We start from the raw sequence: 26,982 nt of genomic DNA, 5'->3' as shown, positions 1-26,982 counted from the left end.
AGCAGAATCAACAAAGCAGTTGTTTATAGCCTGGCTCTGCCGTCGGAGGAGCCACGCAGCTGTGATTTACCCTGGAGGTCTGAGTAACTTTTTAAGGTGTGTGGTAGGCTTATATGTGCATTTGTAACCCATGGGATGGTTTTGGTTTGTGACTTGGATTAGAGCATTTGATGTAACCTAATGGTAACATCTTTGTCAAGTTATGTGCATCATAGCAGCTTAAACTGCAAGTTAACGAATTTTTTTTTTCGGTTTTTAAAAATAATTTAAAGACGGTAAGTTTAGTGCACATACCGGTCTGTGCCTGGAACTCATAAGCGATGCTACAACACAAATAAATGACCAATATTCATGAGCTTGAGATCGTGTAACACATAAAGTTCCACCAGATGGAGCCGTGTCCCACCAGTTCGCTCCGTCCTTCCCGTGGCGGGGGCAGAGAGAGCGGGGGCATCTGTGTGTTTGTGGGTCATCCTCTATAGTTTAAGAGCCGCAGCTTCCTGCGTCTGTTTGTAGCAGGTATATTTTAGTGCCGTGCAGATCTGACATGTGCATGCAGCATATTTAGCACGGGCCGTTTGGTCAGGGTGCGCGTTCTCGCCAGTTTGCCTCCTGGCACGTACAGGAGTGTAGAGTATTTGTGGGATATCTTGGTGCATCGGTTGCAGATGATAAACCTAATTTGTCAAAGGCAAAAAGAAAGTCAGACTGTCTGCATTTCTCTCTTTCCTGTGAGGGCGGTGAGCCCCTGGCCCAGGCTGCCCAGAGAAGCTGTGGCTGCCCCATCCCTGGAGGGGTTCAAGGCCAGGTTGGCCGGGGCTTGGAGCAAGCTGGGCTGGTGGGAGGTGTCCCTGCCCAGGGCAGGGGGTGGCACTGGGTGGCCTTTAAGGTCCCTTCCCACCCAAACCGTTCTATGATTCTTTGATTCTGTGATCCCACTTCAGAACCTGCCCCTCTGTAACAGACAGAGCTTGACCCCCAGCTCTTGAATGAGGGGAACTCAGGTACAGATGGGTGACTCCTGGACGGTCACATCGCCCCTGCAAACTCCTCCCAGCTCCCTGCTGCTGGGCAGAAGAGTCCAGTGGAGTCGACAGCATGTGGGTGAGACTTGACTCTGCTGATCTCAGAGCCTTTCCTTCCTGAACAAACATTTTCCATTCTGAAATAATCACCTCACTATATATAGAAAGCTCCTCCAAAGCAAAAGCCATGTTCTCTGGGAAGGAATATTCCTCAAATTGTTTTCTTCCTTTTACAAAACACCAGCAGGTCCTTTGCCATCAGGCTTGTATCTGTCTGTGAACACCATTGAGCGAAGGCACGTGTTCACCTCACATGAAAATAATTTGGATTCTCCCTGCAGCTCCTGTGCTCCCCACCCCCACCCCACGGGTACGAGACGATGTCTGTAATCACAATCCACGGTTATTTCGGAAACCACCTCCCCATCTCACTTCCTCCCAGCTGATTTTCAGGGGAACAGAAGGAGACTTGTTTGCTACCAGGGAGGAAGTCCAGGCCTTGGTGAGCAGCTTTCTAAGAGGCACCTATGAGAACGGTGCGCTTTAGTCAGCGTGTGCTTGCGGAGACTGCTGCCAAATGAGGTCACCCTCTGCAGAGACGTGGATGAAGAGACTCCAGAAGAGGAGGGTGGAAGAAGCCAGGACAGGAAGTAGAGCAGTCGGTAGCACAGGGCTCAGCCCAGTCAACTCCCCTCTCTGGAAATGTTGATTTCAGTTTTGTCTTGGCTCACAGATTAAAATGAATTAGACGGTTTCCTTCTCATCATTCTCTCGTTCCCTTTTCTCATCATAAAAATCATTCCTTGGTTTGACAAAGCTCAGCCATCTCTTTGGGAAGATTTTACTAGGGCGAGCAGCACGCAGATTCAGAGGGCAGTTCAGGCACTGGGACGGTGTGACGCTGTCTGTGACTTCTGGGAATCACAGAACCTCAGGGAGAGACTCCTCTTTCAAACCCTGCAGCCTTTGCTGAGCCAACACATCTCTTGAGAAAGATCATAGAATCATAGAATCCCAGGTTGGAAGAGATCTCAAGAATCATCTGGTCCAACCTTCCTTGGCAAAAGCGTGGTCCAGACGAGGTGGCCCAGCACCCTGCCCGGCTGAAGATGGACAACCCTGACTGCTAGGAATCTGTTATGCCTTTTTCTTCGTTATTCTAGTGATTGATTCCTCCTTCCATTGAACTGTTGCTCTTTGCTTTTTGTTTGTATAACTACAATTCCACCCCATTGCTCCTGTTCTGCCTTCATTTACTAGATTGAAACACACACAATTAAAAATTGTCTTTCCTACAGATCCTTAGAAATCACTTATTTTTTTAACCTTTCTGAAGCTCTCCATGTGGAAACTTGGTCTACGGATCTTGACTCATTCTTACGACTCTTCTCTGACTACTTTGAGTTTTCTACAGTCTTTATAAATATTGAACATTAAATTTACAGCACTAAAGCTGCAGTAATATGATTTCCCTATTGTTCTGTGTGCTTCTGTTTATTCCGTCCATACTTCCTTGCAGATTATTAGTCAAGATACTAAACAACATTGATAGAAATATTAAAATTATTGTTACTCCTTGGCAGGAAGATTATCCGCTTGGTAGGAATAATAGGCTGTATAGACAGAGACTGAGAAGCAACAGCCTATACAGGAGTTCTCCACGTTTACTTTATATTGACTTGTAGGCTGAATCTGAATCAGCTGAGGGCATGTCGTTGCAAAAACAAAATAACATCATCGGAGATGGTATAAACAGGAATACAACTTGCAGGATGCATGAAGTAACATTTCTGGCTCTGCTTTGCTGCGATAAGGCCCGTAGCCACAGTACTACGTCCTTTCGTAGCACACTTCAGAGAACGTAGGCAAATCTGAGAAAGCCCGGAGGAGATGATTAGAGGGTGAGAAAATACAATATGGAAAGATTAAATGCTCTGGGGCAGTTTAGCTTAAAGAAGAGTGAGAAGATATGATAACCGCCTTGGTTAGTAAAACACAGTTGCAAAGAGAACAATCTATTTCCAGCGTCCATGACAGTACAAGAAATAACGGGTTTAAATAATAGCAAAGGAAATTTGTCACTGAATAGATTGACTGGTAGTTTATGAAGTCTTCATTAGGGGAGGAGTTTCAGAACTAGTTAGGTGCACATCTGCTGAGCGTAACGGAGGCTTCTGGGTTCAACTGAACCCTCTTTGAGGTACGGGAATGAAGCTGTTGATAGCCCTAGATTTTTTTTTCTACTGTTTAAAATCTGCCTATGCTATGCTGTTCAGAAAGTGCCTGCAAAGAATATAACTGCTGTCTCACTTGTAGCCTTGTCCTTCCATGCTCTTTGTGGTGTCTACCTACTTGTCTTCACTTTGGATTATTTTGTCTTCTGGGCATGAATTATCTTATCGCTGCACTTGAAGTCTTAAGCTTTAGATGCTGCTATAACTTAAAATAATACCAAATGAGCTGTTTGAGAAGTCCCAAGATGAACTACAAGAGAGCCGCTAGTTGGGAATGCAAGAAACTGGCAACACAAAGAACAAGTCCAGGGCTGGGACAGGTGAAACGATGAGCAGTGGGACTCCCAGCCTGCAAGATGCATGGTATAATGTAGGTTCAAGACAAGGAGGTAGCAAGGAGCAACATTTTAACCCCAACTATTTCACAGGTTGCGCTGTGCTAGAGAATTTCTCTAAAAAAGGAGGCAAGGTTGACAATCAAGTGGAAGGGCATTTAGGACTGTGCTAGATAGAGCCCTGGAAGATAGGGTGTGGGAGTCCTTACCAGGCTAGCATGAGAAAGATGGGAAGCAAGGTGAGGTGATGGCTGGGCATCCTTACTTCAAGCATGATGTAGCGTGTGATATTAAGACCACCGCTCAATCCATCTACTTCCAGCACTGTCAGAACTTCACCAGATTTCCAAGACTGTAAACACTCTCATAAACGAATTAACAGAAGCCATGAACTCTAACTGCTCTAAAACCATCCATCATCTGCAGCCCAGGGAGAGGACCTTACCTTCAGGGCTCCAGGCTGCTCATGAACAAACCCTACGGCACAGAAACATCTTGTTGCAAGAACTTTATTTGACAGGAGCTTTGTGTCCATCCAGACAAGCAGGAGATGCAGTAGAACTCTTAGGCTGTAAGGTTCGAAGCTCTCCAGTCAGCTTATGGCCAGCAGGAGTTCACTGGCACCATTTCCGTGTGACCAGGCTGTGAATATAGAGCTGCAACACCAAGGTCCCAGCTCTGTTTGCTGGGTGAAATGATCTCGCAACTCTTCCTTTGCATTTCATGGATTTCACGGGCATTCTAAATGGCAGAGGCAAACTTGTGATCTCACCCAAAAAACTTACTCCTGTCCTCTCACTTCCCTCCCCCCGCCCCGGCCGTGTGTATGTTCCTAGCAGGTGCCTGCCTTTCTTTATTTTTAACCTCCATTCTGAATGCAGGAAGCCTTTGCTTGCTGTGAACATCCGGGAATCAGAGCCCAAGCACATCCTAGAAGGATTTCCTGTGTGGGACTTTTGAGCCAGACTCCAGCCTGCAAGAGTGGAAGCTTCTGAGCGACTTAGTCCCGCTGGGCTACCTGCCAGATTGCTCCTGTCGGGCTCAGAAGCAAGATGCCATCTACCAGGAAGGTGCTAAACTGCCAGGACACTCCCCACTGGCTATGGATGAGGGTGGGAACATGCAAAGTCCATTCTGGGTGGGGATGTGCACGACTCCAGGATCAGGGTCGTTGAGGTGGCAGAATAGCAACGTGAAATAGCACAACATGCCGTTACACTGCAGTGTTTGCCTGTAGATCTGGGGAAACACAAATCAGTGCAGAAAGCAGGATTTCTCTGCTGCCTTCCAGCTATGTGTCAGTCACTACTGACTCCAGTTTGCCATGTTTCGCCAGCTCCTACGTTCTTTCAGTTTCTGAAGTTCACCAAAGCACTGATTGATCCAAAGAACGCAGTCACCTTCCAATTTTACACCCTTCTCCCTACTCTGGTCTCCTTATCATTAAGAATTCTGTCAAAGGACATGACACAGCTGGGAGCTTTGCAGTCCTGTCCCAACCTTTACTAGTACCAGTAACCTGCCCTGAATAGCTGAATAGCTCTTGTTTCTGTGTCTTAGTTGCTCTTACTTATAGCTTCACTTACGTTTTTCTACCAGTCCACATACAGCTCCAAAGATACTTCCATGTCAGACTGTCCAAGATCTCTCTGAATGTCCAAGCACATGGTATGGATCTGTTCTCCCCTCTCTTGCCGAGGGGCTCCAAGAATATATAGTAAATTAGAATTTACTAGGAGACCCAAAGGAATCCACTAATTTCCGTCTCTAAGTAGAGGCAGCGTTTGTGTACAAATTGCAAGCCCGAGAAGAGGGTTGTTTAATGATCTGGGGTAATGCCATGGGGCTGAAGGATAACAGACGTCACAGACACTGAAGAAAGGAGGAGTGAAGGGAATGACCTGGGACAGTGCAGACTGCTTGCAGTAGCATAAAGGCTTCAAAGCAGATTTTAAAGGGAAACGATAGTTTGAAAACATGACAATAAACGGCAAAGGTGATCGCACGCAGCAAGTTTGCCACGTCATGCTAGCCTAGCACATTAGATGACTTTCTTTAGAAGTGATTTTTTGAGGGCCAGGAAAAAAGGTTGATCGGGCGGATCTGAACTGCAGCGCTACAGTAACACCTGGGAAGTTATTTATTCAGATGAAGGAGACAGAAATTGATACAAAAGCTGTACAATGTGGAAGACTGGCAAAGAAAAGGATTACCAATAAATCAGACGCTTTATTCTTGAGGAAGTGCACGGTCTTTTCAAGGATCAGTTTTGGAGCTCATCTATTTGTGGGGTTTTTTTTCAGTAAAAATCTCAGGGGGAAAAAAAAAAAAATATACTGATAAGGTTGATCAGTGACACAAAGTAAAGAGGCATTGTGAGTATAGAGGGTGACCAGAACATCATAAAAGCAAAAAGTATTATTAACGAGTAGTGTAACAGAAATGGAATGAAATTTGTACATTTATAGTGGACAGTTCTTCGTGGTTAAAAGGGGTCTCCAGAGACGCATGGTCCGTCCTTTCATTAGAAGACCGACTGTCAGCAATACTAGCTCAGATCAGCCTTGAAAACTTGCAAGGGGCCGAGATTCGCAGCCTCTGCGCGTAGCTTTTGTGTCGCCTGCGCCAGGCTGCGTACCTGAGCCTTTTCCTCGTCTGTTGTTACCAGTTTGCCAGTCGTGTTCATCGGGGGGGCTACACTTTCTTTGACCTTCCTTTTCTGGCTGACATACCTAGAGAAACCCTGCTTGTTATTCTTTGCATCCCTTGCCAAGTTCAGCTCCAGCTGCACCTTGGCTTTCCTGACCCCATCCCTGCACAACCGGACAACGTCCCCGTGCTCTTGCCAGGATACCTGCCCCTGCTCCCGCGGCCTGTGCAGTTCCTTTTTGCCCTTTAGTTTGACCAGCACGTCTTTACTCAGCCATACCGGTCTCTTGCCTTCCTTTCCCGATTTCTTACACGCGGGGATTGAGAGCTCCTGCAGTCTCTGGGAAGTGCCATTAAAGATCTGCCAGCTCTTTTAGCTTATTTCCAGTCATCAAGGACCTCTCCGAAGGCACAATTGTCTATATGGAATGGAGAGCAGCCTTGTGATCGCAGCTTCGTCTTTCAGCACCATCAGCCCCATGCGTTGGATTAGTATATCAAAAACTAAAAGTAAACGCATTTGAACCAGTATCAATAAAGGCATCGCCACAAATACCAATATATTAGAAACCGTGGAGGGTATATGCCTAAATCACGTTGTGGATCTTGGTCTTAGCAATGTATTAGAAAACGTTTGGCCAGAAGCTGGAAATGACCTTAGAAACCACAGGAGAGGAAAAATACCTGTGTGTGAGTCATGTGTAAGAGAGTAAGATGATGCAACTAAGAAAAAGCAAATGTCATCCCTAAGTACAGCAAGCAAGAGGTTTCCAGTAGAGAAAGGAAGCCTTCCCTTAAATGCTTTTCTACAAGGTGCAGCTGACATTTCTTCAGAACACAGTGGGAATTGTGATCTGCTGCATTAAAAAGACATTAATTTCAACTGGAAGACATGCGTATGGAAGAGCGACTGGGATAACAGCGATGGGTAGCTGATCACGAGGTCAGCGTACGAGCACACGGCTTGTTTCATTTAGAAGAGGAGCTGCCGAATGATAAATTTCCTGCTGTTTCTGAAAATATCTGGGAGGGAATAAGGTAATGTATGAAAAAAAAACAATTTTAGACAAAAAATAAAGAGAAACAAAGACACGATAGCTAAATCCAGGCTGAAATATTGTTGTTAAAACTGGAGCAGATGCAAGATCACAAGGACCATCTCATTGGGAGTCAGCTCAAGACTCCCTCTAGCCCAAGCTCGGGTTCCAACAGTGTCTACGAGTGGGTGCCCAGGAAGGTGTGGAAGAACAGGAGAAGCGTACGCAATGTTTCTCCTAAGTACAACTCCAGACCCAACTCTTTGTGACTCACATGAGTTCGTGAGCTGGAGGTGGTTTCCTCTGTTCAGGAACCCTCTTCTCTGAATTAATCCAAGCACCTCTTGGGCCAATTTCGAGCATCTACAGCATTTGACGGCAAGCAGTTCCCCAGGCCCACAGCCCATCACACGAAGTCCCGCCTTCTTTTATTTGTTTTGATCTTGGCTTCTGTCAGCCTCATCTCATGCCCCTTTTATATTGGAAGATACAGTGAATAAAATCAGCTCCACAAAGCTGAACGATATCCCCCTCCACAGACCACTCATGATTTCGTTGTCCTCTTCCCCATTTCCCCCATTTCCCTCCTTTCCAGAATGGAGACTAAATTGTTCCGTGCACCGAAGCTGATCTGGACGTTTATCATCCTCATTCCCCCCTTCTGAACTTTTTTCCTGCCTTCCTGTGACCTTCTGAAAATAGATGTAGGAGGAAATAAACTGGATATATTAAAGCTTGGTGAATTTATGATAAGAATTGTAAGATGTGCTGTTCAGGGTCAAAAGGATTTGGTTTCCCCAGGGTACCTTTAGATCAGTAACAGCAGTCCAGACTTACTTTTTATTCCTAAATACAGCTCAGCCTAAGTGGTATCCGGGAAGGGATGCAGACACGCAAATCTGGAGGGGTTCCTTCTCTTTGAAATTAGTCTGGTGGTCCATATTCTCTATTTGAATTGATTGTCACCAATGGAAGAACCAAGGCATTTTCCTGATGAAGCGGACTGAGCTGTGGCATGTGATCTTCGCAATGGACCATCACAGCCAGTAGTCAATGACAGTTTCATAAAAGAAGACGCAGTGGTGATTATTGTCCTGGAGGCTGAGTGGCTCCCAACGGACACCCCAACGCTGCTGTGACCTGGCCTGTCTGGAGCAGAGAAAGCCAGCCTGAGTGGCCAAGCTGAGCCAGGGAGGCAGAGTAGAGAGTCACTCTGACCAGAGCCTTGCCTTGTCTCTTGGTATAGACTGATGGAGCCCAAATCACTTGTGGGCAGGCGCTACAGATGGCTACAGAAGGCGCTACCCTCCAGCCTGGACAGGAGAAGCCCTGATGTGAGTCAAGGTGTTGGCAGGCCACAGTACTCGGACGCTGGGGTCTGTGCTTAGGAAGGAACTGTGGTAGAGAGAGAGCATGGGCTGTGCCTCTGCCATCGTGTCCCCACATGCCCCCAGTGTCACCCACGGCCCCCCTCCATCTCCTGCCCAGCCCCCTCCTCGCCCTGTCCCATCCCACCGCCGCTCTGCCTCTTGCTCCTGCCCGACCCCTTCCCACTTCCCCGGGCTGCCGGCGCCCATCGCTTCCTCTCCACCCCTCTTTACCCCCGTTCCTGCCCTCCCTGCCCCTCCGTGCCCTCCTTCTGCCCGACGCCGCTCCCTCGCTCCTTCGTGTCCCGCCGCGCCGTCCCGTCGCCCCGGACCCCCGCTCGGGGCCGCGCTGCCGGCGCGCTGCGGTGGCGGGGCGGGGATGGGGGCGGCGGGGGGAGCGGGGGGCTGAGGGCGGCGCTGGGTCGGGTTTCAGCAGGAGCCTCCGCGCCGAGCCAGCGCCGACCCGCCGCCTGCCGCCGAGCGCTCCGCGGGGCGACCGCGGCACCGGGGCGGCCGCGGCACCGGGAGGCCGGCGCACCGCACGACACCGGGCGGCCGCGGCGGGGGGGGGAGCACCGGAACGCGGCGGGTCCCGGGGCGGCCAGCGGTTCCGAAGCGACGGTGGCGCCGGAGCACCGGGGGACCGGAGCGGCTGCGGGACGCCTTGGCGGGGCCGGACCCTGCGGGATGTGAGCGCGGGACGCACGGTGTAAGTGCCAGCGCCGGGCACCGACCCGCTGCTGCCGCCCGCCGCCCTCGCCCGCTGCCCCGCACCGCCGCACGGCGGGCCGGGCCGGGCCGGGCCGGGCGGGACCGGGACCGGGACCGGGACCGGGCGCTTTGTTCTGCCTCCGCTGCGCAGACAATAGGGCGGGGGGAGCGCGGGGGGGGGGCGCGCCCGCGGCGGCGCAGCACCGCGGATCCGCCGCCGGACCGGCCTCGCCCGCGGCGCGACGGTTCGGGGCTGGGGCTGGCAGCGGCGAGCGGGACGGGACGGGACGGGACGGGGCGGGCGCGGGACCGGGACCGGGAGCCGCCGCGGGGCGGGCGCTCGGCGGGGGCGGCGAAGCAGCCGCGGAGGCGCCGGGCGGGGGCTGCGGGCCCCAGCGGAGCGGAGACCGGGGGTGCCGGGGCTCAGGCGCCGGGGGGAGTGCGCCCTGCGGGACGCCCCGGGGGGTGCACGGGGGCGGGGAGCACCCGCAAGCGCTGGCCCCGGAGACCGGGAAGCCCCAGGCGAGGCGGGGAGCCCCAGGAGCCGCGGGGGGGCCGGGCTGCCCGGGAGCTCTGAGGGAGGGAGAGCCCTGACAGCCCGGGGGCAGCCGCGGGGAGGGTCAGGGAAGGCCCTGCGGCACCCCCGCGAGGGGCACGCAGCGCGGCAGGGGCCAGGCGGCGGAGGGCTGGGACGGTGGGAAGTGGCTAATGCGTGAGGAAATTTTATTAGAGCTTCCTTTGTGGGCGAAGTGTTTTCAGAGACAGGACAGCCTGCAGGAAGCCCTGGAGTGGCCCAGAAATGGGATGCCCAGGGATGCTAGGGGAGCTTGGGCGCGTCCTGCTGAGAGGGTGGCCGGCCCCCAGCGCTGGTCAGGGCGCGGAGCGGGTGTCAGAGGGAGGTGAGGCTGCGTGCCTGGCTGGGAGTGAGCCATAGGGTGCTGGTGTGAAGGGCGGGCTGGGAGGCGGTGGAGATGGCACGGAGATGCCTGCAGGCAGTGGCAGACTCAGTAGAGGTTGAAAGTGGGTCGTTAGCCTAAGGCGGCGCTGCGGGCAAGCCTGGGCTGCCTCTAGCTCTGAGGGCAGATAATCCAAAACTCTTGAGAGATACGTGTAAATGTAGAAGAGAAAAGCGTGTTCCAGGTCAGTGACTGGTGCTCAGCAAAGATAAGTGGGCTTCTGACTCCTTTCCTCGTCTGGACTGGAGTCTCAAAAACATCATTACATGAGTCACGGCCTCTCATGTGAGACTTTGGGTATGGCATCAGCAGCATCTGCAGCTTTGATGGAGCTTTTGCACAGCAAGCACTCTGACATCTGTTTGTGGCATGCACAGTGGGTGCCATCTTTCCAGCTTCTCTGCTGGGGCCACTGCGGGCCTGCTGCCCCTTCCTCGCGGCTGACATGAGACGCGAGGAGGTGCCACTGTCAGGCAGGCAGCGATGCGTGCGGTGGTCCCTCTGTAATTCCGTATCTTTTTTTACGGAGCGTAGGCTGGGCTCTCCTGGTGCCCTGGCCTGTCAGCCCTAGGCTTAGAGATGCTTACGTATCTTGCAGCGCACTCCATTTTAGCTACCCTTCCTGTCAACCTCCTTACTATGGCTCTGGACCTCCAGACGTCTCTCTGGACAGATTCTCCTGCTGGCAGTTTTCTTCAGAGGCGTCTGCTGCCATTTCTTACTCGGGAACTCGGTGCCCGATGGTGGGAGGGACAGAGGGAGCAAGGGCAGCCTGGCTCACGTTACACGGCCTGGGCCTGGACCAGTCAAGCCAGCCCCCAGCGCTGAGCTATCTGCTAATTGGAAGCAGCTGTTCAGATTTGGTGACTCTGCATCCACTGAGGTCACCGCTGTCTTCCTCTGTGACCCAAGCCCAGAAACTTCACAGGAACAGGGGGCTGCTGGTACCATGGATGGCCGTCTGCCCATCCTGGACTGGGGCAACCTGGCAGTTGCATCTCGTACCCAAGAGGCAGCTCAGCTCTGAAACTGCCCGCTTGTATGCGGGGAGGCTGGAAAGGGAGAAGTTTGCACAGACTTTCATCATCAGTTGCGCCACACCAAGGACCTTAATTTCTGTTCCCTGGTTGCCCCAGTGCTCTCAGCTGCTCTTCACACTCCCCAGATTCGCTTTTCAAGTTTCTCTCCTCCCCACCAGCTGCCCACAAAGCCTTGCTGTGCTCCCTTCTGCTTCTCAAGAGCCACATCACTAATCAAACCAGGTGTTTTTTTCCCCATATTTGCGCCCTGATCTGTTCCAGGCGCTACCCAAGACCTTTCAGCTTCGTCCTGTCCTCAGCCGCTGAGGTTGCCCCAGGGAGCCTTGTCCCTCTGCCTGTTTTTCTCCTCTCCTTTTTATTTAGTTTTTGTCTAACCTACTTCCAAGGCTTTAAACCCTCTGCCCTGTTACCTTCCCCTGACCTGAGCAGCTGGGTCACAGTTAGGATGGTGCGGTTTCATCACAGAAGCAAACTTGGAGCTCATTCCCCCCCCACTGCATGTTCTGGGTGTATGCAGTCACCCCCCCAGCTGGGGGTCTGTAACGAGCCCCAACAGAGGCAGATAGACCTGTCTAGGACCACTGAGCCAGGAGCCCGCAGGGATAAAAGTAGCTTCTTTTGACTTCCCCTCCAAGAGATAATGAGGATGGCTCAGTGCAAGCAGACTGTATGGATTTACTTGCCATAGACCTCAGACACTGGATGCCCATTGAAGTAAACAAAACACTTCTTTAAACACTTTTAATATTTTTCTTTCTGTCACTAACCCAGGATTTCCACAGGGAAAACCAATCCACGCAGTTGACCCAATGTGGGAAAGAGGACCCGGGAATAATCAGCCTGCGTCCCCTGGAAAGGGTTAACGCTGCTGTAAGGTTCTTTAGATGAAGGGCCGACATTCTTAGTCCCCAAAGTAGGCAGTGTCAGCCACCTCCGTGTCCCCCAAGACAGGAGGTTCTTGCCGTCCTGTGTCTGACATGAGCGGCTCCTGAGTGTGGTTATGGGACCAGCAGCAAATGCTTTCAAGAGAGTCCAAGTGTGAGCTCATGCTGCCGCCATCCCTGCAGACCACTAAGCCTCGTTTACTGGGGGCTGAAAGCAGCACTGGGGCTGGTGTTCTTCGCAAGCTCCTTGACTGCTGAGTTTCACTGACTGTTCACGAGGAGGGTGGGCAGAGCCCCGGAGGGGGGGGACTGACAGCCTTTGGGCGCCGGGAGCGTGTCCAGCGTGTCCAGCAGTGGTGTTGCTGCAGGGAGCTGCTCCTCCCTGCTCGTCCCTCCCCCACTGCTGCAGTGAAATGAAGCTACGGCAGGGGGAAATGGAGTGAAGGAGCCAGAACGAGCAAGGAGCAGTGAGAAGGAGACAAAGGAGGAGAGCGAGCAGTGGAGGGTGTGGGACCGGGAAGGAGCCAGAGAGCAGCTGGCAGTTCAGAGGGAGTTGCTGCGTTCCTACTGTACTGCCACCACCCTCCATGGTACCAGCTTGGGGCATCCACAGATCTCTGTGCCAGGCCAAACAATGGGCCCTGTCTGATTTTATCCTGGGCCTTCCCAGCTGTGGGTGCATCCTTTGCAATGCAGCCGTTCTGATTTATTGTTCGCTGGATGTGAGCCTGCTCCAGTTCTGTTGCTCCCTCCCAGGGACACCAGATTTGCACTTCATGGGTTTTTTGGCACCTATACCCCTGTGGTCCTGAGAGGCACGCTGCTGGGGGCAGGGCGTGGGGAGGACCTCAACACCGTCGCTTGTTGAGCTCCCAATTTTAGACCAGCTTTTGTCAGGGTGGAGAGGTGCTAGGCTGCTGTTTTGTCCAAAAATCTCCCTCTTCTTGCAGCCAGCCTCTCTCAGCCTCCCAGGAAGCATTCGGCTGTTAAAGGCGCAGGAACGCTCTGCTCCAGGGCAGCTGGCTCCAGGAGGGCGGCTGGTTGGGAAGAACGCTTGACTGTGTAGGCAGCAGCCTGTGTGACAGGGTACTGGCTGCTGACCTGAGCGCGGTCAGGTGTGACCTGCTTGGCTAACTTCAGATGCTGTCCCAGGCCTTCATTCTGGCCACCCTCTGCTCTGACGCGTTTTCACCTTCACTCCTCGTGAGGGATGGGTGATACAGAGCAATTGGGCAGCCGGTACTTGGCAAGCCTTCCCTCTCCATGGGTTTTTTTTTCTGTCTTTCTTTTGCTGTTCCCTCTTAACCAGCGTTCTCTCTTCTGCATTCCATGCAGGATTAAAGCACACACTGCAAAGGAGATCGAGCCGCCCTCTGCTCTGCAAGTCACTAGCGATGGAGCAGATGAAGGGGTCGGCCGTGCTTCTGCTGGAGCTGCTAATTCTTGGGGGCCTGAGAGCAGGGAAGGGCTCTGCTGTCCTGGGCACCCTGGACCTACAAATAGATGAGGAGCAGCCAGCTGGCACCATCATCGGGGACATCAGTGCTGGCCTCCCCCCTGGAACTAGTGCCTACATGTATTTCATCTCAGCACAGGAGGGCAGCGGTGTTACCACCGACTTGGGGATAGATGAGAACACCGGTATCATCAAAACAGCTCGTGTCCTGGACCGAGAGACTCGGGACCGCTACAGCTTCATTGCTGTAACCCCGGAAGGCATCACGGTAGAAGTGAACATCCAAGTGAATGACATCAATGACCATGCTCCAGCCTTTCCCAAACAACACAGCACCTTACAGATCCCAGAGCACACACCCATCGGCAGCAGATTTCCCTTGGACCCAGCCTTTGATGCTGACAGTGGCCTGCTAAATACTCAAGGCTATGTGATTAAGGGGGAGAATGTGGGGCAGGCCTTCCGCCTGGAAACACGTCGGGGACCCAATGGGGTCCTGTATTTGGACCTGGTGGTCAGCAACGTCTTGGATCGGGAGAACCGTTCATCATACTCACTGCTGTTGGAAGCCTATGATGGTGGCTCTCCTCCCCGGAGTACCCAGATGACACTGGATGTGTCCATCCAGGACATCAATGACAACGCTCCTAGTTTCAACCAGAGCCGCTATCACACTCTCATCTCAGAGAATTTGAAACCTGGCAGCAGCATCCTGCAGGTCTTTGCCTCTGACGCAGATGAAGGTGACAATGGGGATGTGATTTATGAGATCAACCGGCGGCAGAGCGATCCTGACCAGTACTTCACCATCGACTCCCGGACTGGAGTCATCAAGCTCAACAAGGGTCTGGACTATGAAGTAAGGAAGGTGCATGAGCTGGTGGTGCAGGCAAGGGATAAGGCTGTCCATCCTGAGGTCACCACAGCCTTTGTCACTATTCACGTGCGTGACTACAATGACAACCAGCCCACCATGACTATCATCTTCCTGAGTGAAGATGGCTCCCCTCAGATCTCTGAGGGAGCTCAGCCCGGCCAGTATGTGGCACGCATCTCTGTTTCCGACCCAGACTATGGCGAGTACTCCAATGTCAATGTCACACTGGAGGGAGGAGATGGCAAGTTTGCCCTCACTACCAAGGACAACATCATCTACCTGATCTGTGTGGACCAGCTTCTGGATAGGGAAGAAAGAGACTCCTACGATTTGCGAGTGACAGCTACTGACTCAGGAACACCCCCACTCCGGGCAGAATCAGCCTTTGTGCTGCAAGTGGTGGATATCAATGACAACCCTCCACTCTTCGACCAGCAGGAGTACAAACAGAGCATCCCTGAGGTGGTGTACCCAGGCAGCTTTGTCCTGCAGGTGACAGCTCGTGATAAGGACCAGGGTCCCAATGGGGAGGTGCGGTACAGTATCGTGCATGGCCGTGACACCCACTCCAGCTGGTTTGCCATTGACCCTGCCACAGGTATCATCACCACCGCCGCCCCCCTGGATTACGAGAAGGACCCTCAGCCTCAGCTGACTGTGCTGGCCACAGACAGGGGCACCCCCGCCCTCTCCTCTTCAGCTGTGGTACATGTGTCCCTGCAGGATGTCAATGACAATGAGCCAGTGTTCAGGAGTAATTTCTACAATGTTTCCCTGAAGGAGAACACCCCTGTTGGGACCTGCTTCTTACAGGTGGGTACAACTGTCAGGAGCTGAGCTTGGGGAGGGCACGGCCAGGGCTATGAGAGGCTTGGGATGGGAGTCCTGCCACTGAAGGCTCTTTGGGGCGGTTGTCATGGCTTGGATGGGCAACGGTTGCAGCAGGAATGCTAGAACGGAGACCCCCGTGCGCAGTGTGGGTTGTAAACGGGGCAGAGCACTGGGTGGTATCGCTGATACTGTGGGCACACCTCGAGGATGTCCTTTGTGCAAAGCGCGGTGCTGAGCTCAGCTAAGATCGGGGCCCACTGTGCCGGTCCTCGCTTGCGCAAGCGTGGAGGTGCCTTGCGGGCCAGGACACTCCAAATGGTGCTCAGGAAGATGGGTAAGACCTCTCGGAAGCTGCTTGTAGCCAAGCTGCTAGCTTCTCTCTTGCCCAGTGAAGTCCTTAGCCTAAGTTCATCAGTGTTTGTAAGGCTGGTTGTGAACATTAGCATTAATTATGCACAACTGTTCATCGTGTGAACGGCACCTGTGGGCTTTGAGCTGAGACCGGTGCTGTATCAGCCTTCATGTAGTGAGAGGTCGCAGGTGAGGCTGGGAGAGGTGCTGCCCTTCTGGCAGGTCCTGCGGCCCTCGAGATGTGCCAGTGATGCCATTTGTGTTTTCTATGTTCTGTGTTCCCTGCTTTTGCCGTTTCGATCGCAGCTCAGGCCCCGGAGCCCTGGTTGCTGGAGACAGGCGATGCAGCCCTTCTGAGTCAGGATGGGGGGGACGTGGGGCTTGGGGCCGACAGTGGGGACCTGCCGTGGTTGTGCCAACCAAGGCAGCGTCCAGATTGTCTGTGAAGCTTGGGGCGCTTCTTTGCTGGAGTCGTGGGGCGCTGGGATGTCCGTCTGGGGCCGTGAGGGGCTCTGGGGCCAGGTGGTGAGCAGTGTGCATGGGGCCAGCAGAAATTCTGGACCCATGAGAAGGTCCTGCCACCTGGCCAGGGAAAAAGGCCTCTAGGTGGGCCTGGAGGAGAAAGTTGAGCCGGCGAGAAAACCCAGCGTACAGCCGTGCTTTGTGCGCGCTGCTGGGGCGTGGGGGCTGTGAGCGCGTGGGCTGGTGAGTGTGGGCCGCGTAGGGTGCGGGAACGAGGGGACGGAGGGTATGGGAGGGGAGCGCTGGAGGGGGGCTTGTGGGGCGGGTGAGTGCAGGGGACGGGGGGCAGGAGCACGGGGGAGAGTGCGTGGGTGAGGGGAATTGGGTGGGAGCAAAGGCCGGGTGTAGAATAGAGAAGGGACATGGGGCAGGGGCAGGTTGAGGATGGGGCAGACCTAGGTGGGGGTAGGGGATCATTCAGGGTGGGACTGGGCGGGGGGGGAAGTCTAGGCAGAAGAAGTGGGTGGGAGATGAGGAGGAACATTTGGGTGGGAGAGGATTTGGGTTTGATCCGCGCAGGCCAGCTCTCCGCGCTGTCCCAGGTGAGCGGGGATGGGGACAGGGACTGGACCAGGGCTGGGGACAGAGATGGGGAAGGGGTCAAGAGTGGGCTTCGGGGAGAGGGTGGCAGTGGAGGAGCCGCGTGTCCCTGGGCGAGCGTGGAGGCCCCAGGCGTGTGCAGGGATGTCTCGGCTGCAGCAGCCCCCGAAGGGAGGCCCCCCTCTCTCTCCTTCTCCGTGCCTTCCTGCTCAGTGCCGCTTGCCGTGTGGGAAGGCGTTCTGGAAATGCAATCGGAGATGGCGGCTGGGCTCCTGACTGCGAGCGCGGGGACAGGCGGGAGGGAGAGCAGGATGTGTGGAGTAGCTGGGGCGGTGCAGGGCCATGGGGATGGCGCAGAGAAGCTGGTCCAGCGATGGCTGCCTGGGATGGTGAGGCCGGTGTAGCGCAGGGGCCAGCCCAGCTCCGCGCTGCGCAGGGGAAGGTGCTGGCCCAGCGGCCGGCAGCGACTGAGGGTTTGGCCAGATTTCGATGGTCTTGGCTCGGCCCTCGTGTTTCGTTTGGAAACGGCGCGTCTGGGCTGAGCACAGGTAACTCCCGCGTGGCCTCGGCACAAAGCAAACAGCTCACACATCTGCTGCTGCTTCCTCTGAGCCGGGAAACGTGAGAGGATGGGAAAGGAGGCTGGCCAGGCTGCCGGCTCGGCACCGGGCCGCAGCGGGAGCGAGCCAGGTCGGGGAGCCGGGTAGAGCCGGGGCAGGGAGCCCAGGTCCCAGAGCACAGCTGCCGGCATGGCCACCCCTCAGACACGGCACTCCTGTTGCCCCAAACAGGAGGGCTTCAGAGGTGCTGTCAGGGTCTGTGGTGGCCAGCAGCCATCACCGTGTCCCACGGGGTCACCCATGTCAGGTGCGTGTGCAGTCGCTCCTACTTGACTCCATCTGTCCATGGCTTCTAAGCATCAGGGCTCGTCCTGCCCTGGGAGGTTGAAGGGTCTCTGTCAAGGTCTGGATTTGGTCCAGACTCGCATAACGGTCAAGAGAGCTTAAGCCACGGGCAGGCCCTGCCAGCGTGCTGTGCAGGACACAGGGCAGCCTCCAAGGTCAGCACAGAAGGGAATGGGTTCACTTCTCCATCTGTCATGTTTCCAAGCAAGAAACCCTGGGAGGACCAGGTCTAATTTCAAATGGTAACATCCGCTCTCCATGGGCAGGACAGAACAATGGGGAAGGGGGCAATCCATGTGAGTGACCAGAAGAGACTTGAAGAACGGCAGCGGGTCTCCTGCTCCCTTGCACACACCGTCCTCTCCGCCAGGTCGGTCTTTGTGTTTGGTGTACGAACAGAGACAAGCAGAGCAGGTTGCTGGCCTGAGCTCCCAAGAAAGAAAAAGGATCTCGTAACATCTTCTTCATTTATTACACACGTTTATCATGGTCCGGGTCCCACAGTAGCAGACACTGCACGAGCACTAAGCAAAGGAAATAGCAAACTCACAGTTCAAGCCTGAGATGAGAGAGAAACACCAGTGGAGAAGGAACCCCGGGGAATCAGTGAACACAACGCTGAGGGATAGTCACTGACTGCTTGTCTCTGTTGCTCTCTGTGGCCATGAGTTGATAATAAAGAAGCTTTAGGGCTCTTCGGGCTACATTCAAATGCTGTGGTTACATGATGTGAAGCACTGTTTGGTATAAATTCACCCTGCTGTCTTAAATTTGTTTTAAACATTTGACTTTGTACCAGCAAGCTGCAAGCATGGTCAGATATTGTCTTTCTGGGCCTTTCTAACTTTTCATGCTAAATCAAGTATTGTCTGTCCTCTGGCAGCCAGCGTAAAGCGCAGAGAGCTGTGTAAACCCCATGTTGTGAGCACGGGCTGATTTGACAGAAATGTGAATGAAATGAGATGGTGGATTATTGATTCTTGCGTGGATCCAACATCAGTGGGTTTGGATTCAGGGTCTACATATTTTCTTTGCATCCATACGTACAATTGTTGGGGAACAAGAACATCAGAAATCAAGAGCTGACCAGTAACACACCTAACGTACAGTCTTACCTTGCAGTTTTGAGGACAAGTCTGATGAGTTTTGGAGTTTGAGTGCTGATTTGTGATTCGGTGGCCCCGGCGGTGGGCAGCCTCTTGGGCTGTGCCCCAGATACAAAGACCTGCATGAAGCGCTGTAGGCTAGGCCAGGCCACATCTGCTGTGTTTCTGCAAGAGAGCCTTGACGGATGATCCTGGTGCGTCGGTTGTGCTACTGAAGGGGGCTGCTGTGAGAGGCCACGGGGAGTAGCCGTGCATGGGGACTGGAACAGCAAGAGGACTAATGCTCACCGACTTTGCTGCCAAAGAGAGTGGCGGGAGGTGGGGAGGACATGACTACATGCATTCGTTTTCTTGGGGCAAGGGATTTAGCATTAACCTATTTTCAGACCTTTGCACGACATAAAACAGGCCTCCCCCCTCCTCAGAAAGAAGAAGTGGAGCTTCCTGAGGCAAGATGGGGAGACGCCTGTGAGCTTGCAGTGAGGGGAGGGAGTGCATCATGCTCTGGGAGAGCGGGCGGTAACGTGGGGGCGTCTGGGGGTACGCAAGGAGTGGGGACACGGGGGAGATGGTGGTACATGGGGAGGTTGTGGGGGAGGTGAGTGCTGTTGTTACCGCCAGAAGAGCTGCGTTTGTTCCAAATTCCTGTGAAAGTTATTTCCTTGCGCTGCCAGCAGCCTCCTCCTGGGCTTGGCACAGCAGCCAGCGCCATGATTAATTCAAGTAGCATTTCCCCTGGAGCTGCAGCAGCTTTTCCACTGCAGCCGAGAGGCCCCAGCCCCTCGCGCTCCTCTCCCCCATGCTCTGCTCCTCCCCCAGCCCCTCGCACAGCTCCCTCCTTCCTCTCCGCCATCCCCAGCCCCTCGCAGCTGCCCCTTTTCCCTCACCTCTGCTTCAGCCCCAGGCCCCACGTAGCTCCTCTTCCTCCCACGGCCCTCGCTCACGCCCTCCCTCCTCCGTGTCCACCCGCTGCCCCGCACCTGCGCGCGCTGCCCTGCGGGGTGACAGTCCCTGCGCCTCCCTCCCGCAGCCCCAGCCCGCCAGCGTCTCCCACCCCGTCCCTCTTGTTCTCTCCACACCCCTTGGCTGCTGCCAGCTGCTGTTGCCTGCTCCCCCCGGGGACCCCGCTGTTTTGCCCCCCGGGCAGCTCTCGCTGGCAGCGCTCGCCCTCACCTGCGTGTGCCTCACCCTGCCCTTGGGACATCCCTGCCTGGTCCCCCAGGGTCTCCCATACTCGATCTCGTGCTGCCCTGAGCCCCTCTCTCGCCTGCGTGTCTTGCCCATCTGTGTCCCATCTCGCTCGAAACCCAGCCCAACACCCTGGTTTGGAGTCCTTCTTGGCATCAGTGTCCCCCGGGAAGCCGTGGCCAGACCCTGTCACTTGCCACCCTGCGCTGCTGCTGGCCCGCTCGAGCCCCCCACCTTGAGCACTCTTCTTCCTCTCCAGAGGCCCAGCTCCCGAACTCCTGCCTGTTCTGTTGGGGCTCCCAGTGCCCTGCAGCTCCCGTTTCGCCTCCCCACTGCCCCACCAGAGAGGACACCTGGGTGCCCGTGCGCGAGCCTTGCTCCTCGTCTTTCTGTGCCTTACTCTGCCCCTCTGCTCGGAGGGGGGTCCCAGGAGGGCAGTGTTCACCCCCAGGCTCCTGCAGCCTGCTGCCCAGCCTCACCCTCCATGGTCCTACCTCCCTGCCAACGTCCGAGAATAAACTGCGTCCCCTCCTCCTCAAAACCCAGGGCTTTATCCCATCCCAGAGCGGTGCTGGAGGCCATCGTCTGCCCCTGTTCTCCATACGTGGCCGTGTATGGCTGTGGCAGCCCTGCGCCTGTCTGTGCCCAGGCTGTGGCTGTGGGGCCGCCAGCCAGAGCCCTCCCCGTGCCCTGTGGGGCGCCAGCGGTGGGAGCAGGCAGAGCCTACAGCCGTGCAGAGGCTCCCCCCGGACATGGCGCTCCCGCAGCCTCGGGGTCTGACCCTCGCCTCGGCCACGTGTGCTGGACAATCGCTGGGGCCGAACCCTGACCCCGCCGACTCCCCCGAGGCTGGAGAGTGCTGGAGGCTGGGACGCGGCCCGGGAGCCAGAGACGGCTCCTGAAATAGCAGCCGTGGCCGCTCCCTGGCTGCTTTTAGCTGGTCAGCAGCTGTGCCAGGGCTGGGGAGGGCAGGACGCCTGGCACACACTCAGGCAAAGGGAGCGCCGTGCGTGGGATCGTTGACCACACTGGCGCCAGCCTCCCCTCCTCTCCCACCAAGAGCCGTCACTCCGAGGGGCGGGAGCCCAGAGCCAGATGTTTGCCAAAGCCACAGCGTAACATGTGCGTAGCAGAGATCCAGCCAGGGCAGGGCTCCAGATGAGCTCCCTGCCTGCTGACTGCGCTCGCTGGAGGTGGGGAGGACAGCCAGAGAATGGAGGCCCGAGCTGCTGAGGAGCACTCCATCCCTTTCCAGCACCGGGGACTGTGTACCGGGGTCAGCAGTAAGGCTGGGAGGGCAAGGGATGGCCGTGTTTGAAGGGCTCCGGTGTTGTGCTCCAGATGGGTCTGTGGGAAGGAGAAGCCTTGATTCCTACAGGTGATGCAGCTGAGGACCCCACTGTGGGGCTGTGCCTCTCCGTCCATCCCCGACTCTGGGGAACGTAAGAGCTTTGTGGTGCCTTGGCTCCACTCATCCCTCCTGTCTTGCTGAGGGACCAGGAGGAGGGCGTGAAATAACAAGGCCTCAATGTCCATCTTTGTCCTCCCAGTTCTCCATGCAGTAGGGAGAGGCACGCTTGCCCTGCACCTGCCCTCCTTCCCTGATGGCACTCATAGCCCCCTAAAACTGGTGTTCTGGTTTCTTTCTGCCTAACCCTGAGCCATCTTGGTGCTCTTTGTCATCCACTTCTGCTCTACGTTGGCCACAGCACTCCCATGATGTGCTCGTCGGCCCAGCTGCAGTAGCTGCAGGGTGCACCAGCGAAGTCTTCTCACCAAACCTGCAGGGAAGAAGGGGCAGGTAGCAGATGCTGCTGCACAGTGCTGTCAGGGCTGCGGTGCAGGGCTGGTGGAGCCGATCAGCTCTCCAAAAGACTAATTGGAGCTAAATGGGGAACTGGGAGATTCAGGAGGGCCTTTGACTGGAGCTCACAGAACAGTCAAGTTTGGAAGGGACCTATTGAGATGATCTAGTACAAGCTCCCCTGCTCAAGCAGGGCCATCCAGAGCTGGTTGCCCAGGACCATGTCCAGATGACTTTTCAATGCCTCCAAGCATGGAGACTCCACCTCCTCCCTGGGCCAGAGCTTGGTCTCCCTCACAGTGAAAAAGTGCTTACTGATGTTCAGAGGAAGCCTTCTGTGTTTCAGTTTGTGACCACTGCCTCTGGTCTTGGCACTGGGCACCACGGGGAAGAGCCTGACTCCATCCTTTTGGTGTCCTCTTTCATGTGTGGATGATCTCCCCCCTCAGCCTTCTCTTCTCCAGGCTGAGCAGTCCCAGCTCTCTCAGCCTTTCCTCATAGGAGAGATGCTCCAGTCCCTTCATCATCGTCGTGGCCCTTCACTGGACTCTCTCCCACTATGTCCCTCTCTCTCCTGTCCTGGGGAGCCCACCGCTCCAGCTGTGGCCTCACCACTGCTGAGTAGAAGGGCGGGATCATCTCTCTCGACCCGCTGGCAGCAGTCCTCCTGATGCAGCTCAGGATACCGCTCTCCTTCTTTGCAGCGGGGGCACGTTGCCATCTCATTTTCAATTGGGCGTCCACCGGGACCCCCCAGGTCCTTTTCTGCCAAGCCGCTTTCCAACTGGGTGGCCCCAGCATATGTCCTTGCCCCAGGTTGTTCCTCCCCGGGTGCACTTCCCCTTGTTGAACTTCATGAAACTCCTCTCCGTCCATTTCTCCAGCCCCTCAAGGTCCTTTGGATGGCAGTGTATCGGCCATTCCTTCCAATTTGGTGTCATCAGCAAACATGCTGAGGGTATGCTCTGCCCCCTCATCCAGACCATTAATGAAGATGTTCAACAGGACTGGACCCAGTATTGACCCCTGGATTACACTGCTAGCTACTGGCCTCCAAGTGGACTTTGTGGCCCTTATCACCACTCTCTGAGCTGAGCCATTCGTCCAGTTTTCAATCCACCTCACTGTCTGCTCGTTCATCAACACCTTGTCTATGAGGATCTCACAGGAGGCAGTGTCAAAGGCCCTACTGAAGTCCAGGTAGACAATACCCTCTGCTTTTCCTTCATCTACCAGGCCAGTCATTTAACAAGTTGGTCAAGCATGACTTCCTCTTGGATGAAGCCATGCTGACTACTTCTGATCTTTTTCTTGTCCTTCATGTGCATGGAAATGGTTTCCAGAATTAGCTGCTCCATCACCTTCCCAAGGATCACGGTGAGCTTGACTGGCCTGTAGTTGCCTGGGTCCTCCTGCCTGCCCCTCTTGAAGATAGGAGTGATATTTACATTCCTGCCGCCTTTAGGCACTTCTCCCAAATATTATGATTGAGAAAAGATTATTGAAAGTGGCCTCACAGTGACATCTGCCAGCTCACAGTGACATCTGCCAGCTCCCTTGGTGCTTGTGGATTCATCCCATCAGGGCCCATGGACTTAACGTATGTCCAGTTTGCTTAAGAATTCACTGACCTGATCCTCTTCAACAAACAGTACATCTTTCTTGCTCCAGGCTTCACACCAGTCTCTGGGACCTGGAATTCCTAAAGACCAGTCTTACTAGTAAAGACTGAGGGAAAGAAGGCATTAAGTACCCCTCATTGCAGAGGGCTTGCACTAGATGACATTTAAAGGCCCCCTCCAACCCAAACCGTTCTATGATTCTATGATTTTTAGTGCAAATACAGCAGTAGCATATCCCAGCCTATCCACTACACTGTGGAGTTCCTTTTGCATTTACGGTCACAGAATCACAGAATCACAGAATGGTGGGGGTTGGAAGGGACCTCTGGAGATCATCCCGTCCCACCCCCTGCCAGAGCAGGGTCACCCACAGCAGGTGGCACAGGAACGCGTCCAGGCGGGTTTGGAATGTCTCCAGAGACGGAGACTCCACCACCTCTCTGGGCAGCCTGTGCCAGGGCTCTGCCACCCTCACAGCAAAGAAGTTCCTCCTCGTGTTTAGGTGGAACTTCCTATGCTCAAGTTTGTGCCCGTTACCTCTTGCCCTGTCCTCGGGCACCACTGAAAAGAGCCTGGCCCCATCCTCCTGACACCCACCCTTTCAGTATTTATAAGTGTTGATAAGATCCCCCCGTCAGACGTCTTTTTTCCAGACTGAAGAGACCCAAATCCCTCAGCCTTTCTTCATCAGAGAGCTGTTCCAGTCCCCTAATCCTATCCCTTTTGCTCCTGCCTCTCATCCTGTAGGCCTTTCCCAGTTCTCCTCCCTGGCACACAGATGGTGATTGTGCCAAATTGCAGCTATTTTATTTTATTATTTTATTTTAACATTTTGTGTTTTTGTGTGGTTTTCAGTTTGCACATTTCTCCCGCTGGCGTGCCTTTTACATACAAGCATTCGCATGACTGTCATGATATTCCCAAGCCTGAGTTTACAGTAGCTGTCTAATCACGTCCCTAAATATTCACTGTTTGTCATGCATATAGACTTGCGAACATCCTAAGCCTTTTTATAGTGGTCACAAACAACTTCTGTAGACATGGAGAAGCTGCCCAACGTACAAAACATCCTGCTGGGGTTGTCTGTGAGGGCTCACTGCCCACCCAGCAGCTGTCAGCGTTTGAGCGCCTTTGTCCCCTCTCCTGGGGCATGGCTGCAGCGCTGATTAACAACTGCCTATACTAAATATCTTGTCTCCCAAGTCTGCAGTGAAATGCAGCTTTTCCCCTAAGGATGCTGTTGGTTTCCGGCCCTGGAATCGGTCTCCAGCTGGATCTCCAGGTTGTCTCCTTCCTTCGGCAGCACCGGGATGCTGGCCTCTGGTTCAGGCTGTCCCCTCACATTGAAGTGGCTTACCCTCCCTGGCTTCTCCTGCCTCTCCCTCCTCTTGCTTCGCTTGGCGAGTAAGCAAAATCTTAATTCCCCTCTGTCAGGTTTTCCCTTGCAGCCCAGCTCTTGGTTTGTGCTGCTGTTCTCTCTTGTATTCTCTTCTTATTTCCCTTGTCTGGTGTAAGGAAGAAACAACAAAAACCAAGCGTACAACCCATTTCCCAGTAACCGCAAAATTGCCAGCCTATCTCGTTAGGACTCAAGCATGAACTAGGACTGAAACATTAACTCGTGAAGGGCACAGGATCCTGCCGACCACTGCTGTCTTTTGCCTTAGTGTAAACTTCTTCCAAGCCAAGTACGGTGGGTGTCTCATGGCCCTTGGGAAAGGGGTTGGCTCATGCTTCTTTCTCCCTTCCCCGGTGAGTATTTTCACTCTTTGGCTACGTAGCACCTGGGAACCCTCAGCCTCTGCCAGCACAAGGAGGTTTTACCCTTGCTCTTTCCAGCAGTGGAAAGAGTTGTATGAAAGATGGACCCTGGACATGCTGGAACTGTGAAAACACCCAAGGCAGAAGTTCGGGAGGTGCCAGAGATGGGCCCAGGCTTAGTGCAGGGGGCCAGTGAAGCCAAGGCAGGGCAGCAGGAGAGAAGCAGCCTGCAGGCAAGGTTAGGGGAACAGAGAACGGGCACGTGAACGTGTGTACGCTCCGCTCGCTGACTCTAGTGAGTGGAGGCTTTGTAGGACATCATGTGTGGAATCACTGCTGTTTGCAGCATCTGGGAGTGTCACTGCATGTTTATGTGTCTGGGAGATGTAGATTATGTTGGAAAGACCTGGGAATCCGTGCTGTTGTTGTTGTTCCCCACTGGATGTCAGCGTGCTGTGACCCCTGCTGTGGGCTATGAACAGAGGTGGGGGCAGCTGCAGAGCCGCATGGTCCTGCATTTTGGTCACAACAACCCCACGCAATGCCAGGGGCTTGGGGAAGAGTGGCTGGAAAGCTGCCCCGCAGAAAAGGACCTGGGGGTGCTGGTGGCCGGCCAGCTTAACATGAGCCAGCAGCGTGCCCAGGTGGCCAAGAAGGCCAACAGCATTCTGGCTTGTATGAGGAATAGCGTGGCCAGCAGGAGCAGGGAAGTGATGGTGCCTCTGTACTCGGCACTGGTGAGGCCTCACCTGGAGTACTGTGTTCAGTTCTGGGCCCCTCTGTACAAGAGGGACCTTGAAGTGCTGGAGCGTGTCCAGAGGAGAGCTACCAGGCTGGTGAGGGGTCTGGAGACCAAGTCCTATGAGGAGAAGCTGAGGGAGCTGGGCATGTTTAGCTTGGAGAAGAGGAGGCTGAGGGGAGACCTCATTGCCCTCCACAACTCCCTGAAAGGAGGTTGGAGAGAGGTGGGTGTTGGCCTCTTCTCCCAGGTGAATAATGACAGGACCAGGGGAAATGGTCTGAAGCTGCGGCAGGGGAGGTTTAGATTAGATAGTAGGAAGAATTACTTTACTAAAAGAGTGGTCAGGCACTGGAACAGCCTGCCCGGGGAGGTGGTTGAGTCACCATCCCTAGAGGTGTTTAAGAAACGTCCAGATGTGGCACTTCAGGGCATGCTCTAGTGCCAGAGATTGTAGGTTGTTTGGTTGGACTCGATGACCTCAAAGGTCCTTTCCAACCATGAAGATTCTGTGATTCTGTGATTCTATGATCTGCATGTGGAGGGCTGCTGGGCTGCTGCATGCCTTTGGCTTGGTGCAAGGCTCCTGCCCTCTTGTAGGGACATGGATATCTGAGGAAAACCCAACTAGTCCTGCAGCCTATAAGATTAACAGGGATTTGGGGACTGCGTGGCTGGAGCCCTCCCAAATGCCTTGCATTTGCCCAGCCCCACGGGCACAGGAAAGGAGGGCATGGGTTCAGAGGAAGAGTTGTGAACTCCCTGTGTGTGACTGGGAGAAGAGGACAGGGAGCGTCTCTCGCTGGGACAGCTGGATTTGCTGCAGCAAATCCAGGGCTGCTGCTGAGCGTGCAATGGTTGTGAGTCCTGAGAATGGGGTGCAGTCCAGCCCCCAAGCGTGTCAGCTGCTTCCCCTCCCCGATTGGTACCTCGTTTTGTAACCTTAACGAGCACGCACTCTGTGCCTGCGCTGGGTCATTGCTGAAGATGGTCGGCAGGAGAGGTCCCTGGGCTGGTCCCCGTGGTGCTCCACTTGGCACCT

At 54.6% G+C, this 26,982-nt stretch overlaps 1 protein-coding gene across 2 annotated transcripts in view; it reads left to right on the top strand.

The window, feature by feature from the left end:
- DCHS1 (dachsous cadherin-related 1) overlaps nucleotides 1–26,982 on the top strand; it is a 78,930-nt gene that overhangs the window by 14,487 nt on the left and 37,461 nt on the right. The window contains exons 1-2 of one of the 2 annotated variants that reach the window (XM_063328955.1): nucleotides 9,218–9,356; nucleotides 13,574–15,384. In XM_063328955.1, coding sequence (XP_063185025.1) covers nucleotides 13,633–15,384 — 1,752 coding nt within the window. In that variant the 5' untranslated portion in view covers nucleotides 9,218–9,356; nucleotides 13,574–13,632. Of the gene's footprint in view, nucleotides 1–9,217; nucleotides 9,357–13,573; nucleotides 15,385–26,982 lie in introns of those variants that run through there. The other variant, XM_063328947.1, reaches the window with a different exon arrangement.

Source organism: Chroicocephalus ridibundus, chromosome 1 (genome assembly GCF_963924245.1).
Source record: "Chroicocephalus ridibundus chromosome 1, bChrRid1.1, whole genome shotgun sequence".
Lineage (NCBI taxonomy): Eukaryota > Metazoa > Chordata > Aves > Charadriiformes > Laridae > Chroicocephalus > Chroicocephalus ridibundus.
This window is presented reverse-complemented; position numbering and strand designations above follow the sequence as displayed.